Source organism: Geotrypetes seraphini, chromosome 11 (genome assembly GCF_902459505.1).
Source record: "Geotrypetes seraphini chromosome 11, aGeoSer1.1, whole genome shotgun sequence".
Lineage (NCBI taxonomy): Eukaryota > Metazoa > Chordata > Amphibia > Gymnophiona > Dermophiidae > Geotrypetes > Geotrypetes seraphini.
In genome coordinates this window covers 31,892,409-31,908,423 of record NC_047094.1, presented here as the reverse complement: position 1 = coordinate 31,908,423, position 16,015 = coordinate 31,892,409, and the positions used below count along the sequence as shown (strand labels likewise).

Genomic DNA, 16,015 nt, shown 5'->3' with positions numbered 1-16,015 from the left:
GAGGCCGAGGCCACTGCTTGCAGGGGAGCAGAAGAGGCCGAGGCCACTGCTTGCAGGGGAGCAGAAGAGGCCGAGGCCACTGCTTGCAGGGGAGCAGAAGAGGCCGAGGCCACTGCTTGCAGGAGAGCAGAAGAGGCCGAGGCCACTGCTTGCAGGGGAACAGAAGAGGCTAAAGCCACTATTTGCAGGGGAACAGAAGAGGCCAAGGCCACTGCTTGCAGGAAAGCGGAAGAGGCGATTACAGAAAGGCAGAGAAAGACATCGCTTTGAAGGTGCTCCAGCAAAAGAAAGAAGTAGCTGCCATTGAGGCTCAGATTAAGGTGCTAGAAGAAGCCACAAGGGCCAAAGGTAGGGAGAGTCAGCTTAGCCATATTATAGTGAAAGATTCTGCCCGGTGCACAGTGGAATATGTAAAGGCCCAGGCCTCAGCAAGAGAGAGCAAACAATTACAGTCTGATTCATAAGAGTCACTGGTTTCAGGGAAAACAGGTTTCTCTGCAGCAGAGTCCAGCTCACCTGAGAGAAGCAAGTCTAAGGTGAAGAACACCACAGAGAACATAAGAATAGCCTTACTGGGTCAGCCAGTCCAGCTGTAACTTGAACCAGTATCAACTTAACTCCTTCCTCTACCCCTATTTTTCTTCAACACAGTTCCAAGTTTCTCAATCCCTTATTTTGTACTTTTTAACTCTTTAGTATATAGTAATATTTTTCTTTGGGCTACCTCATCCAATGCCCTTACTTACAGCAACAAACCAATCCTCCATGAATTTCTCATATTTTGCCCCTCCTTCTGTTCCAATAATACCGATGTGTCCCGTTCCTCAATATTTACTCTCCAACACATTTTTCCATATTATGACCCCAATCTCTGTTAGTGCCTCCCTAACTTTCCCCTCAAAGAATATCAGAGGGTGGTCCGATAGGGCGACTAGCCTTACTTATCCCATATCGGATATCTGTCTGTCACAGGGGAAAACACCCTCCAGGGATTCAAGACAAAGTTAGACAAGTTCCTGCTGAACCGGAACGTATGCAGGTAGGGCTAGTTTCAGTTAGGGCGCTGGTCTTTCTGCCACGTGAACGGATTGCTGGGCACGATGGACCACTGGTCTGACCCAGCAGCAGCAATTCTTATGTTCTTATAATAAATGTCATAAAAATTAAAATCTAATTTAGGTTCCCTCCCCCAACAAATTGATGCAGAAACTATTTGAATAATGACCCCCCCTGCTGTCAAGTGGAAATCAAATCTGCTACTTTATAATATTCTATGTTATCCCAATGCACATTAATCTCCTAAAACAAACAACCAAAATCCTTAAAGTCTAAACCAGTGGTCTCAAACTCGTGGCCCGGGGGCCACAAGCGGCCCGCCAAGTACTATTTTGCGGCCCGCAGTCTGTACTAGTGCTGCCCGCTCTTTGCAGTGTCCTCTGGCTTCCCCCCTGGCCTCCAGCTCTTACCTTCAGATGTCAGAGGAGGGGCGGGACTGCGGCAGAGGGAATGTGCTGCGGAGGCCGATGGCAGCCTGCAAGGAATGTTACAGCACCGGCGATCCTCTCTGCAGGCATGGTAATTAGCTGAAACTAAGACCGGGAGGCCAGGGGAGAAGCTGGAGGACTTTGCAAAGAAGGGAGGAACATGCAGGCCTTTGGGGGGAAGATATATAAACTATAAAGAGTTTTACCTCATGCAAAATTGTCATTTTTATAATAAGACATTAACTTTTTTTTCTGCGACCCTCCATGTACCTACAAATCCAACTGTGGCCCTGCAAAGGGTTTGAGTTTGAGACCACTAGTCTAAACCCACACTCAAAATAAATCCTTCTCATTTGCTCTAACTAGATTGGGGGGGGACAACAAAACAGCTCCAATATATTAGACCACACATACTTTAATAGCAGTCCCTTCAGTTCTATCGGCAAATCTATTCTCATCTGATTTAATGGAATAGCATCTTGAAATGTTGCTGCTATATCCCCTCGATACTTCCTAATCCTGGGCAAGTGGAAGTAAGTATAACTCTTTGGGCATAAGAAATTCTTATTGTTGACTCCCTAACTCAATTAATCATGTTTCTATCAAAACCAGATAGTTTAATTTCTTATCCTGCAATCCTACAGTTATTTTATTTGATATACCGCCATTTTTAACAAAAAGCCAAATCAAAGCGGTGTACAATTAATAAAAATAATGGGCAATCAGAGAGGTGTACAGGAGTGCTGCTTGATTTCATAATACAATGGCCCCCATCAACATCAGATCAGAGCTGAGAGCTATGTGCTCTTAAAGGGCATCAGTGGACCAGATCCATTCCACTGTTTTGATACCCCTGTTTTGATTCTAAAACAGGGGTATCAAATTCAATCACATTATAATAATAATAATAATAATAATAATAATAACTTTATTCTTGTATACCGCAATACCATGGAAGTTCAATGCGGTTAACACATTAAGGGGCCAAAATCCAAACCACAGGCTAAATCGCAGGCTAGACCCCACCCCCATAATAATACTAATTATACCACCATTTTTTTCCATATATACACACACACAATATAATCTTATTAACACATAATGGTAATGGTTAACCATAAAATTAAACTACACAAACCACACTGTATGCTTCTCAACATTCATTCCTACCAGAACACGGATAACCCCTATGCAAATACGGGACCAAAAACTAAAAGTACTAATATATTTATAAAAAACACCCTAAGATTGAAGATTCTGCATGCAGGACAACCCCCAGAGAAAAAGAAACAAATGTATTTCTTCATGAGCAGCGCAAAAGATAGACAGCAGATTAAAATGCTCGAAATTGACACAATTCAAACACTAACTTGAAAATAAAACCATTCCCCCTACCTTTGTTGTCTCCCTCCCTCCATGCTGTACCTCCCTATGGCGGGTGTCTAACCTTCTGGCCGGCTCCAACCTGGCCGTTTTATGCGGCCCGCGGTCCAATGCCCCGGTGTCATCTTGTGGCCGGCTCCCTCCTCCTCACAGCCGTAGTGTGCACAGAGGAGCCGTGTCTGAGGGAATGCTTCTGGATGAGGTATGGGATGAGCGAGGAGTCGCTGCATGCAGCTCAGTGCACACTATGGCTGTGAGGAGGAGGGAGCCGGCCACAAGATGACACCGGGGGTGGGGGCATCGGACCATGGGCCTTGAGTTTGATGACACCTGTGTTCTAAAGGAATGCGGCAGATCGGGTTTTACTAGTCTAGGATAATGTGCATTGGGTGTACAGTAATGCATTAACTGCTCGTGGTAGTTTTAGTAACATAACAGTAGGATACTCTTGGGTGTGTGGATTACGTAAGCAAAAAGAATCGAGATGCCTTTCTCAACAAAAACTATTTCAATTATGGTGTTAGTTGACACCTCTGGATATAACCAAGATTTAAAATTAAACCTGAAGCTGCTCTGCACCCAACAATTTTGTAAAGCCTGCTTAGCTCGATATGAACCAGGTAGGAATCAGAAAGTAGTTGGGATGAAGGGAAAAAGTACTCTCAAAAGAGTCAGTCAATAGTATCTAGCTTTCACAAAACAAAGAGAGCCACATGGTATTAACGGCAGTCCCATTTATTGATGAACAATAAGGAGAATAGGTCCCTCATAAAATTTTTTGAAGGGGACAGAATAGTAAGGGAAAAAATGCAAGAAGCACCAAGGGAGCCAAAGTTGTAAAAATCTATTTTATTTTTCTTCTGTTGGATTCAATAGTCGTCCAACTACAGCTCTATGTCACAAATGATCCCACTCAACTACAGGTGAAATGACACAAAGGATCAGACTTGACAGGGCTATATTTTGGCAGAAGTGCCTGCATCAGGCGTCATACAGTCCAGTCCAATTAATGGTGTCGCTTAGAGAATGTAGTGAGCTTCCGTTAATGAAAACACTCAAATCCAAAAACAAATGCTACTGGCAACATATTTGGATTTGAGTATTTTCATTAACGGAAGCTCACTACATTCTCTAAGCGACACCATTAATTGGACTGGACTATATGACGCCTGATGCAGGCACTTCTGCCAAAATACAGCCATGTCGAGTCTGATCTTTTGTGCCATTTCACCTGTAGTTCTAAACCACCATATAATTCTGAACATTTAGGGGACACAGATTATTGTTTTATGTTGTGTGTGCTTAGTTTTCAATTCTAATATTTATGTTGTTTCCCACTTAGCATTTAGAGATAGGCAAGACATAAATCTAACATATAAACATTAACGGCCTCTTCTACAAAGCCGCGCTAGCGGCTGCGCTAACGGCCCCGAAGCCCACAGAGATTTAAAGGGCTTCGGGGTTGTTGCCGCACGGCTTTATAAAAGAGGCCGTAAATGAAATGAAATCAAAATGAGCATGGCAAAGACCAAGATGTGAGTGAATGGATGGATGCCTTTCCCAACTGCTACCACTGTTTATGTGAAATCTTAACATTTGCTATTATATTCCTTTAACACATTAAACAAGTAAAACACACAAAACCAATCAAAAAATAAAATGTTATAATGCTGGCCACATGCTATAGACTGAATTATCTGTAGCATCCACAGCGATATAAAGCTCTAATTAAAGACGCAATTGCTCTCTTGTGATTAAATGGCAAGCTACAACTTGCATATACCCTTCCTACAAACACAGACAGCCTAAGAAGAACACATACTGAAAAGCCTGCCCCTACATTTACACAACCAAAAGCAAGTACCAGTAGAGTATGCTAAGCTGATTTTAAGTTGTTATTTAAAGAATCATAGTATTATGTCTATTGCTGTGATGACCAACAATACATTTAGTCAAGCACTGGAATAATTTGTTTCATAATACACAGATGGGTGGATTACATATGGCTTGATATGAGCCCTTCAGAGCAAAACTGGACCATGTACAATTTTGCATTATTTCAGCTGTGTGTTGATTCATACCCTCTATAGCCTAAAGTCATTTTATTTTGCCTTGAATTCAACATAGTCTAATTTTGCTCAGAGTAGTTTCTGAAACTACCAGATAATCTGGCCAGAAAACAAGGCCCTAATTTCCATAATTTTGAACATGTTGACAACACGGTTGCTGACTTGATGAATCTATCTAAAAAGAGATTGGGTTCTTACCTTGCTAGTATATTTTCTAGTAGATAGATGTATCATTCTGGACAGTAGGATATTCTCCCCATGATTGTCTGCTATGCAGAAGGAATCCACTCCAGGTTTTCAACTCGACCTCCTTCTCTAGAAGGCTCTGTTGCCCCCTTCAGTTTGTACCAAAGCAAGCAATAGTCCTACAGGAAAAGATAAGAAGGAGGGATACAGGGAGACTCCCTGAACTACAAATCTGTTCTGCTCTGAAAATATAACAAACATATTAAACATTTAGGCCCTCTTTTACTAACCGAGGCACTAATTTTAACCCCCTCTTTTACTAAGATGCGCTAACCGATTAACGCACGCTAAACACTAGCGCGTGCATGTTAGTCTATGGATGCGTTAGCATTTAGCACGCGCTAATCGGTTAGCGCACCTTAGTAAAAGAGGGGGTTAAATTGTTAAAATTAGTGCCTCTATAAAATATATTTATATTTCCCAAGTTTATTTAAAATTTTATATCCCACCCTAGGGAGAACTTGTATTTATTTAAAAAAGTATATATATATATATAATTTTAGGTTTCTGAAGTGTGTTGCAATACTTTATAAATAACAAACATCCTTTCTTCGTCATTATATGGATAGATGCCAGACAAAAAAGTCCTCTTAAAACTGGATTCATGCCCATATTAGCCTTAACTAATCCTTAAGGCACACTGTTGTCACTATATTAAAAGCACAGCCCCTGGTCTTACTGTACCTATTAAGCAAACTAATGGAACATATTACAGAAATGGCAAAAACTGACCTTCAATTATTTGTAAGGCATAAACAAAGCGCAGAACAATCTCTTTGCTAGTTAGAATTTTGCTGATAATGAAATCAAGATTTAGACTGAAACAAAGTAGCCAATCAGTACTATGTACTAAAATATTAGACTATAAAACTGATGGAAAATTACTCGTGTTGATTTGGCTTTTACGTTTTACAAATTACTTTATTTTTAGGGGAGACGGAAGTTATGAGAACCTTAATCTGGGGCAAATACAAAACAAACTGTGAGAAAAAAAAGAGATTTTTTTCCTTCCACACTATTAAATGAATACTTCTGCTCAGTCTTCACCCGAGAAGCGCCAGGGCTCGGCCCTCAGCTACAGACAAGGGTTGGCTCAGTTGACCTGTTTAGTAACTTTGAGTTTACGCCCAGCAGTGTCTACGGTGAGCTGTCAAAGCTCAAGGTTAACAAAGCAATGGGGCCGGACAACCTGCACCCCAGGGTGCTTAGGGAGCTGAGTGATGTCTTGGCGGAGCCACTGTCCGCGCTCTTCAACCTCTCCCTTAGTACAGGCAGCGTCCCGTTGGACTGGAGGACGGCTAACGTCATTTCACTCCACAAGAAAGGCTCAAAGATGGAGACAGCAAACTACAGACCAGTGAGTCTAACATCGATAGTGAGCAAACTAATGGAAACTCTAATCAAACACCAATTAGATAAGATCCTGGATGAGGAGAATCTACGGGATCCCTGACAACATGGATTTACTATGGGGAGATCCTGCCAATCCAACCTGATCAGCTTCTTTGACTGGGTAACGGGGAAGCTGGATATTGGGGAGTCCCTGGACATCGTGTACCTGGACTTTAGCAAAGCATTCGATAGCGTACCACACCGCAGGTTACTAAGCAAGATGAGTTCTATAGGATTAGGTAACACATTGACGAAATGGGTTGGGAGCTGGCTTGGAGGTAGGCTCCAAAGGGTGGTGGTGAACGGCACCCCCTCCGAAATGACGAAGGTGATTAGTGGAGTACCACAGGGCTCAGTCTTGGGCCCAATCCTATTCAACATCTTTATAAGAGACTTGGCAGAAGGGCTTCGAGGTAAAATAACATTATTCGCCGATGACGCCAAACTGAGTAATGTAGTGGGCAAATGCACAACAGACGAAGATTCAGTGCCCGACAACATGATGCACGACCTACTCCTACTGGAGCGATGGTCTAGGACATGGCAACTCAACTTCAATGCCAAAAAATGCAAAGTTATGCGCCTGGGCAGCCAGAATCCATGCAAGTCTTATACCCTTAATGGCGAGATCCTAGCAAAAACGGTAGCAGAACGAGACTTGGGGGTAATCGTCAGTGAGGACATGAAGTCTGCCAATCAAGTGGAGCAGGCTTCGTCCAAGGCAAGACAAATCATGGGCTGCGTACGAAGGGGTTTCGTCAGTCGTAAGGCGGAAGTCATTATGCCATTGTATAGATCCATGGTGAGGCCCCACCTGGAATACTGTGTGCAATTCTGGAGGCCGCATTATCGCAAGGATGTGCTGAGAGTGGAGTCGGTGCAAAGAATGGCCACCCGGATGGTCTCGGGACTCAAGGATCTACCATACGAAAAACGGCTTGACAAATTACAGCTATACTCGCTCGAGGAGCGCAGAGAGAGGGGGGACATGATCGAGACGTTCAAGTATCTTACGGGCCGCATCAAGGCGGAGGAAGATATCTTCTTTTTCAAGGGTCCCACGACAACAAGAGGGCATCCGTTGAAAATCAGGGGCGGGAAACTACGAGGTGACACCAGGAAATTCTTTTTCACTGAAAGAGTGGTTGATCGCTGGAATAGTCTTCCACTACAGGTGATTGAGGCCAGCAGCGTGCCTGATTTTAAGGCCAAATGGGATCGGCACATGGGATCTATTCACAGGGCAAAGGTAGGGGAGGGACATTAAGGTGGGCAGACTAGATGGGCCGTGGGCCCTTATCTGCCGTCTATTTCTATGTTTCTATGTAACTGTGGAGACATAGCGGGCTCCTTTTACGAAGCTCCGTTAGTGGTTTAACGCGCGTAATAGCGCGCACTAATTTGCCGACTGCGCTAGCCGCTACCGCCTCCTCCTGAGCAGGTGGTAGTTTTTCAGCCAGCGCGGGGGTTAGCGCGTGATAAAAAGTCGCCGTGCGATAAAGCCGCTAACATGGCTTCGTAAAAGGAGCCCATTGTCTGCTTTTAAGACTAGATAAAAACATTGCAAGAAACCTACCAAAATGCAACTAGTATTCTTTGCAAACATTTCTTCTTGTTATTGATGTTTCTGGAAAGAGTCAAACACTCCACGTTAGAAGTGTGCACGGGAACGGGGATTGCAGAAACCCCCCTAGGTCAAAGGGACTCCCAATGGGACCCCTCCAAGGCTGACGGGTTCCTATCCCGAGGCCTACCTAATTTCCGATCCGGGTCCGAGCTGAGTTCCCGAGTCCCGATGAATCAGCAGCAACAGTCTCTGTCACGTAGGCAGTGAGCTCAGCACGTAGGCATGTGACAGACACTGTTGCTGCTGATTCATTGGAAGGTATCACGTGCAGGCTAGAGCGGACGGACAGAGTTCTCCTCCTCCCCCCCGGACAAACCTAAAATGAGCTAAGTTAACTTTGCCGGTCACATGCAGCGTACAAGGCCCAGTTCTGCTGCACGAGCCTCGATCTGTGGTTCAGAGCTGAGCGGGGATCAGTGGATGCCAAGGGCTGCTAACCCGAAGCTGCGACAACCCAGCGAGGAGCTGTGACCTGGGATCTTGGACTGCAGCAAACGAGGATGAAAGCTGCTCTGCCGCTACCGGAATTATCCATCTTTCTGAAGCCCCATGAGCTTGGATGGTCTGCTCTGTCTACCTATAGCTTGCCATTTCTTTCCCTCACTCTGGCTCTCTTATTCCACTTCTTCTTTTCTAGTCTGTCACTAATTCTATCATCTTTCTCTCCCATCATTCAGCACTTCCCCCTCTCTCTCTGCTCCCCTTCTATCCAGCATCTGTCCTTTCTCTTTTCTCTCCAGCATCTTCCCTCTCCTCCATTTCCATCCAGCATCTGCCCTCTCTCTCTTTCTCCTTTCCATCCAGCATCTAACCCTCCCCCTCTTTCCATCCAGCATTTCCCCCCTCTCTCTCCTTCTTCTGCCCAGCATCTGATCTGTCTCTTCTCTTCCTCCTTTCTGCCCCGTCACCCCGTCCATCATCCACCCTTCTCTCTCCCCTTTCTATCCAACATCTGCTTCATTTCTCTTTCTCTCCTTTCTACTCAGTGTCTGCCCCATCTTTCTCTTTCCTCCTTTTCATCCGCATCCTCCCTTCCATTCAATGTCTTCCTCCTTTATATCCATCATCTGTCTTTTTCTCTCTCCCCAGGCATTCCAGCTTGTCTGTTATCTTTCTCCTTTCATCCAGTGTGTCTGATCCCTCCCTCTTTCTATCTACAGTCTGTCTCCTCTCACCACCTACATCCAGTATCTAAACCCCTCCTACCTGACACCTCAGCCACCGCCAGACTGACGCGAAGCCTTCCCAGAAGACTTCCCAGAAGTCTTCCCAGAAGACTTCTGGGTCAGCTACATATGGCGTGCTGCAGGCAGGAAAAGAAGACGAGCCTCTCTACTCGAGCTGCCTCCAACCCCTGTTGTTATCTGTAATCGAATGAAGGGGTGGGAAGGAGTGCGTTTTTGGACACAGAAAGCGTGAACTTGGGAGAGAGGATGAAGGAAGGGAGGGAGAGATGCTGAAGTGGGGGAGGGAATGCGTTTTTGGACACAGAAGGCATGAACTTGGGAGAGAGGAAGGAGGGAAAGAGATGCTGAGGTGGGGGAGGAAACAGAAAGGGAGAAGTGGGTGTGTCAGTGAGCAGGAAAGAGATGGTTGTGTACACACGGGGAATGGAAGAAAGAGGAGAAGTTTTGGTCATAGGGAGGGAGGTACAGATGAGAGGGAAGAGAAAGATGAGTGGGACATATTGAAAGGGATGCAAGAGGGAGGAATTTTGGACATAGTGATGGAGGGACAGATGTGGCATGGTGCTAGAGAGGAGTGAAAGAACAAAAGGAGAAATGTCAGGCATGGGGATGGTGGGCAGGGGCGAAAGATGAGAAAAGGATATATGCTGGACCATGGTAGAGGAACCAATGGACAGCAACAGAAGAATTTACAGAAGATAGGAAAGTGGAAAAAAGAAACTGGGACCAACTTGATGGAAAAATAAGTTTCTCCAGACAACAAAGGTAAAAATGGAATTTATTGACTAAAATATGTTAGCTTTGGGAAATGTATATAGCAGATGTCTTTGTATTGTGTTCAAAATAAAAAGAAATGCATTTCTAGTTTTATTTCTACAATGTTGAAGTACTTACTGAGCCTTGCTGTGGCTGGTGGGGATACCCAAGCACCGCCAGCAGAGGACCTCCTCTAGAGACAGCCAGAACTCCCCTTCACCAAGCGCAGCAGTTGCTGGCAGCATCCATGAGCCACTGGGTGCCAGCATCTGTGACTTGGACGCTACTGCTGCCTGCCAAGCTTGGCAAAAGGGACACCCCGGCCAACTGCAGAGGAAGTCCTCAGCTAACAGCTTGAGGTCCTCATCAGCTGAGTATTTATATTTTATATTTACATTAGAGGCTCTGGTAGAAACCCATTTACAAAGTATGTATTCTTCTCAATTAATATTTCCAAATTAATTAAAGTGTCTTTGCTTATTTGTAAATGGGTCTCTACCAGAGCCTTTAATTCAGTAATAAATGAAATAATTACTTCTGAAGTTTATATAGGGACGGGTGGGGATGGATTTGATTCCAGCGGGGATGGATTTGATTCCAGCGGGGATGGATTTGACTCCTAGTGGGGACGGATTTGATTCTACTGGAGACGGGCGGGGACAGGTTTGATTTCTGTCCCCGCGCAATTCTCTACTCCACATATCGCCCTTTAACCAAGACACAACGTTTTGAATTCCAAGTCAGGTAAAATGCTCCTATATGAAGTAATGAAAATGCACATGAGAGGTTAGACAAACTCTCTTTTACACTAACTTGGGATTCCACTAATGAACTACAGCATTCAGCCACATTCCCTCACTGTCACATAATGGCCTTTCTTTGAACTTTTGTCTCCAATATGTTTGTAATGTCTTGTCCGCATAGATTTGTGCTATCAATTTGTAAATCCTCTTTTTTTTTTTTTTTTTTTTACTATTTTATATTCTATAGAAGTACAATAAGCAGTATAACAAATTTTAAATAAACTATAATTCACAAGCATTCTTGGGAGAGGGGAGGGGGGAACAACTATTTCATTAAATAAAAGCTATATAGGCTGGCAGCACTTCTTTTTAGGAATATTAAATCCAAGCCAATAATATGAAAAATACTTTGATGTCAAAAAGTTTGGCTAATCTAACAACTTATGATCCAGCATTTGGGGGGCACATTCAGGAAGGGAAGGGTAAATAAACTTGTCAGCTTCCATCAGAGTTTTTCTTGTTTTGCTTGTTTTATTTACCAACAGGTGGAAAAAGAGGCCACCAAGTAATTAAATAAGAACAAACCAAGAACTCCAAAAAAAGCTCAAGAGAAATGTAATCACTTTCTATTCCCTCCACTGTTCTCTTACAAGACTGGGCTGAATGGAAAGCATGGCAAAGACCCGGTGGGGAGGGGGGCAGGTATCTCCTCTCCCCCTTCTCTCTTTGCTGCCAGGCAGGAAGGCAGGCAAACAGGGACATGACCCCTTAGGGCGAGTGACCCGAGGCCAGCCCGACCCCGTTGAGACATAAAGCAGGAAAAGACGCACCTTCTCATAGGGTCTCTCCATAGCACCGGGAGGGGGGAACGAAGGCAGCTCTGGGTCCAGGCGCAGCAGGAGCGGAGACGAGGCGGATTCCCAGGGGATAGACACACGGAACCCGGAGCAGGATTTTCCTTCTCTCACACTTCCGCCTTTCTCTCTCTCCTCTCCGTTTCCACGCTGGCAACGCTGACGTTTACCAGGCGACTGAGAGACCAGAACGCTCGGGCACGCCTGGGTTTGGACCTCCCGGCCCGCCGTAGCAAGCTGGCTTCGACGTCACAGGCGCCTGGGTAACTGATGCTTATGCGCGCGCCTGCACGGCTCGCGAGTGCCTTGGCACTTAGGGAGAAGTGACCGTGTGAAATGGCTGCGTGGAGGGAGGCTGAGGGCGTAGGTATTCCTGCTGCAGATCCGTGTTAATAATTTTTTTTTTTTAAGGATTGTAGTTGTTGTTAGGTGGCATCGACTCGTATTCGAGTCCCAGAGATTTGATGAATTATGGATCTAAAAAGAAATCGGTTTTCTGCTAGTCCAGCGTCTTCCCCATAGTATAGTACAGGGGTGTCCAATGTCGGTCCTCGAGGGCCGCAGTCCAGTCGGGTTTTCAGGATTTCCCCAATGAATATGCATGAGATCTATTTGCATGCACTGCTTTCAATGCATATTCATTGGGGAAATCCTGAAAACCCGACTGGACTGAGGCCCTCGAGGACCGACATTGGACACCCCTGGTATAGTAGTACTTAGTAATTTTCTTTCCTTTAGTCCAGGGGTGTCAAAGTCCCTCCTCGAGGGCCGCAATCCAGTCGGGTTTTCTGGAATTCCCTAATGAATATGCATGAGATCTATTTGCATGCACTGCTTTCATTGTATGCTAATAGATCTCATGCATATTCATTGGGGAAATCCTGAAAACCCGACTGGATTGCGGCCCTCGAGGAGGGACTTTTGACACCCCTGCTTTAGTCCCTCTAGAGCAGGGGCCCTCAAACTACAGCCTGTGGGCTGGATACGGCCCTCCAAGTTCATTTACCATCCTAGACCCTGCTGTGGCTGCGGGCGGCACCGCATTCAGCGTCGGCCGGGGTGACGCACTGTGGCCAAGGACGTGCTGAGGCACCATCACTACGCTGAGGCAGACAAGTAGTAGCCAGAGCAGGACCCCTACTCTTCCTCAGTTGCTAGCTGCCTACACAACACAGGCTAAAATCGGTCAGTTGCGCACACCCTGGGCCTGAACAGAGCCCCACAGCACCAACAAAGTGTGTGGATTCATTACCACCTGCCACCCAGTACCCAGAAGCATAGGCCAGCAGCAGACGTAATAGCCGTTGTGAATCCCTAGGAAAAGAAAAGAAAAATAACTCAGAGTGCAGGATATTCAAAGAACAGTGGACCTACAATTACTTTTTAAATGCTGTACAAGGAGATAGCTGTTTGATATGCAAGCATTCAGTGGCTCTGTTCAAGGAATATAGTTTGCGTAGACACTACAAATCTCGACATAAAGACAAATATGATTGGTTGGACAAGTGAGAAAAGACAAAATATTAAAACTGAAAAATGGATTGACACTGCAAGCAAGTTTTCAAGTTGCGAAGCTAATAGAGCGCAATGGCAGCTCCAAATTCATAGAGGAAGAATTTGTTAAAGAATGTCTTTCTGTTGCCAAAGAGATGTGTCCAGACAAGGATGATTTATTTAGTGCAGTGAGTCAGGACCTACAATTGCACAGAGGATTGAAATGGGGGACCCTTGTCCAAGCTCTCGTAACCTCATTCTTAGATTACTGCAATCTACTCCTAACTGGTATCCCTCAGTGTCGCCTCTCCCCCTTGTAATTTGTGCAAAACTCTGCTGCGCAACTCATCTTCTACCAACCTAGTTATGCTCATGTCACCCCTCTCCTTAAGTTACTTCACTGGCTCCCTATCTGCCATTGCATACAATTCAAGATCTTATTGCTGACCTACAAGTGTATTCATTCTGCTGCCCCTCAATATCTCTCCTTGCTTCTCTCTCCTTATACACTTCCCAGAGAATTCCGCTCCTCAGATAAGTCACTTAGCATTACCCTTCTCCTCCACTGCCAATTCCAGACTTCGTTCCTTTCATCTAGCTGCCCCTAAGCCTGGAATAAATTACCCAAGTTTGTCCGTCAAGCCCCTTCCCTTCCCTTGTTTAAAAGCAGAATGAAAACCCATCTTTTTTATATAGCTTTCAATCCTTAACCCTACTCCTCTGCCCTCCAACCCAGCCCACTGATTAACCATTCCCCTTAATTGTATCCATGACATCTGTTTAGATTGTAAGTTGTTTCGAGCAGGGACTATTTTCTTACACTTTGTGACTCTGTGCAGCGCTGCGTGCATCTGGTAGCGCTAAAGAAATAATAGTAGTAGTAAATATGGGCTGCACATGGGTCTTATAAGTTACTTTGAAGCCAATGGTTCACAGTCTCTGGTAGGAGTGCATAAACTCAAGTGTCTGCACTGTCTAAAGCAGGGGTAGGGAACTCCGGTCCTCGAGAGCCATATTCCAGTCGGGTTTTCAGGATTTCCCCAATGAATATGCATTGAAAGCAGTGCATGCAAATAGATCTCATGCATATTCATTGGGGAAATCCTGAAAACCCGACTGGAATACGGCTCTCGAGGACCGGAGTTCCCTACCCCTGGTCTAAAGGGAATAAATGAAGAAAATTAGGTAACATCTAATTACTTCTTCCTGTTAAAATATTTTGCTTTTTTAAGCTATATGTATAAATTTGTTGAACATCTATAAATAAAAATTGACGCTCCCCCCCTAAAATGCAAAAGGTACAATTGAGTCAGGAAGCTTCTGAGTTCTCTGTATGATTGGTTGATCAAGTGCTCATCTCAGGAAGGAGCTCGGTGATGAATTAATAAATCGTACTAGGTCAGGGGTGTCCAATGTCGGTCCTCGAGGGCCGCAGTCCAGTCGGGTTTTCAGGATTTCCTCAATGAATATGCATGAGATCTATTTGCATGCACTGCTTTCAATGCATATTCATTGGGGAAATCCTGAAAACCCGACTGGACTGCGGCCCTCGAGGACCGACATTGGACACCCCTGAACTAGGTGCTGAAGTCACTTAAAGTTTGTTATCAACCCTGAGAGCTTGATCTTTTTTGAATAAAGGGTCATTCCTTTCCAAGTTATCTAATGGCCCCCGCCATTATGTTTCAGATTTTGTTCAAAATTTGCACATAGAATAATAGGGTATTTTCGTAAGATTTTAGATTCCTAACTACAATAGTTGCTGACCTAGACCCACTTGTCTGGCTGGATGTTGGCAGCATTGTGCACAGTGATGAATAACGTGTCATTTTTAGCTGCTTGTAAAATTGAGAATAATTGGTCAAGAGTGCTAATTTTTGGTAGTCCAGTATAACTTTTTGTGCTAGTTGCAACGATGATAGTATAAGCATCATGGATACAAAAGCCCACCTGAAAATTTTGCCAAAGAGTGCCCAGAAATTTTGTTTCAGTTTGTTGCAACAGATTTTGACTAGTTTATCAGCTGCTATAGCTCCAGAGAAAGGCTCCCTTTTACTAAACCGCGATAGCAGTTTTTAGCGCAGGGAGCTGCGCTGAATGACCTGCGCTGCTCCCAACGCTCATAGGAACTCCCTGCGCTAAAAACTGCTATCATGGTTTAGTAAAAGGGCTTCAGAATTTTATCTTAGATTATCCTTGCATTGGACACTGCACTCTCAAATTGGCAGTAATTCTGCATGAATAGCTGCATCATAACATTCCTTCAAATTTGACAACTTTGATACAGAGGCTGAAATTCATCAATTTTCAGGGTCAATTATAAAAAGAGTCTGCCCATGTCTTCCTAAAAGCAACACTGTTTGAATCAGAAAATTTTACTCTTTAAGATGTATATGCCTTTTGGTTTTGCAATGCCACTCATATACGTACAAATTCACCTCAAAGTTCGGAATGCTTAGCAGTGTGACATGCAATATTTGCATTTTGCATTTATGTTCAATAATTTGAATATCACTGATTTCTAACAGTTTTGTGCTTGACAAAGATTTCTATTGCAACAGTATTGTGATATGTGTTTTTCTGGTGGTGAGTTTAGTGATTGGTATTATATTTTGTGCTTCATTTGCTGTTTTGCTATGTATAACATTTGTGTACTGTTCGTATTTTCCAGGTATTAAAATAGTTTTTACACCCATTGTTGAACCCATTATTAGACGTTGTTGAACCCATTATTACTACTCATTTTAGCCATTTTTTATTGCTTTGGCTCCATTCACATG

The 16,015-nt window shown here is 44.3% G+C and overlaps 1 protein-coding gene across 1 annotated transcript in view; it reads right to left on the bottom strand.

Annotated features, from left to right (window-relative positions):
- Positions 1–11,937, bottom strand: part of PDXDC1 (pyridoxal dependent decarboxylase domain containing 1) — a 91,084-nt gene extending 79,147 nt beyond the window's left edge. The window contains exon 1 of the mRNA XM_033914308.1: positions 11,718–11,937. Within this exon, the coding sequence (XP_033770199.1) occupies positions 11,718–11,738 (21 nt within the window). The 5' untranslated portion in view covers positions 11,739–11,937. The remainder of the gene's footprint in view (positions 1–11,717) is intronic.
- Between the last annotated feature and the right edge of the window lie 4,078 nt (positions 11,938–16,015).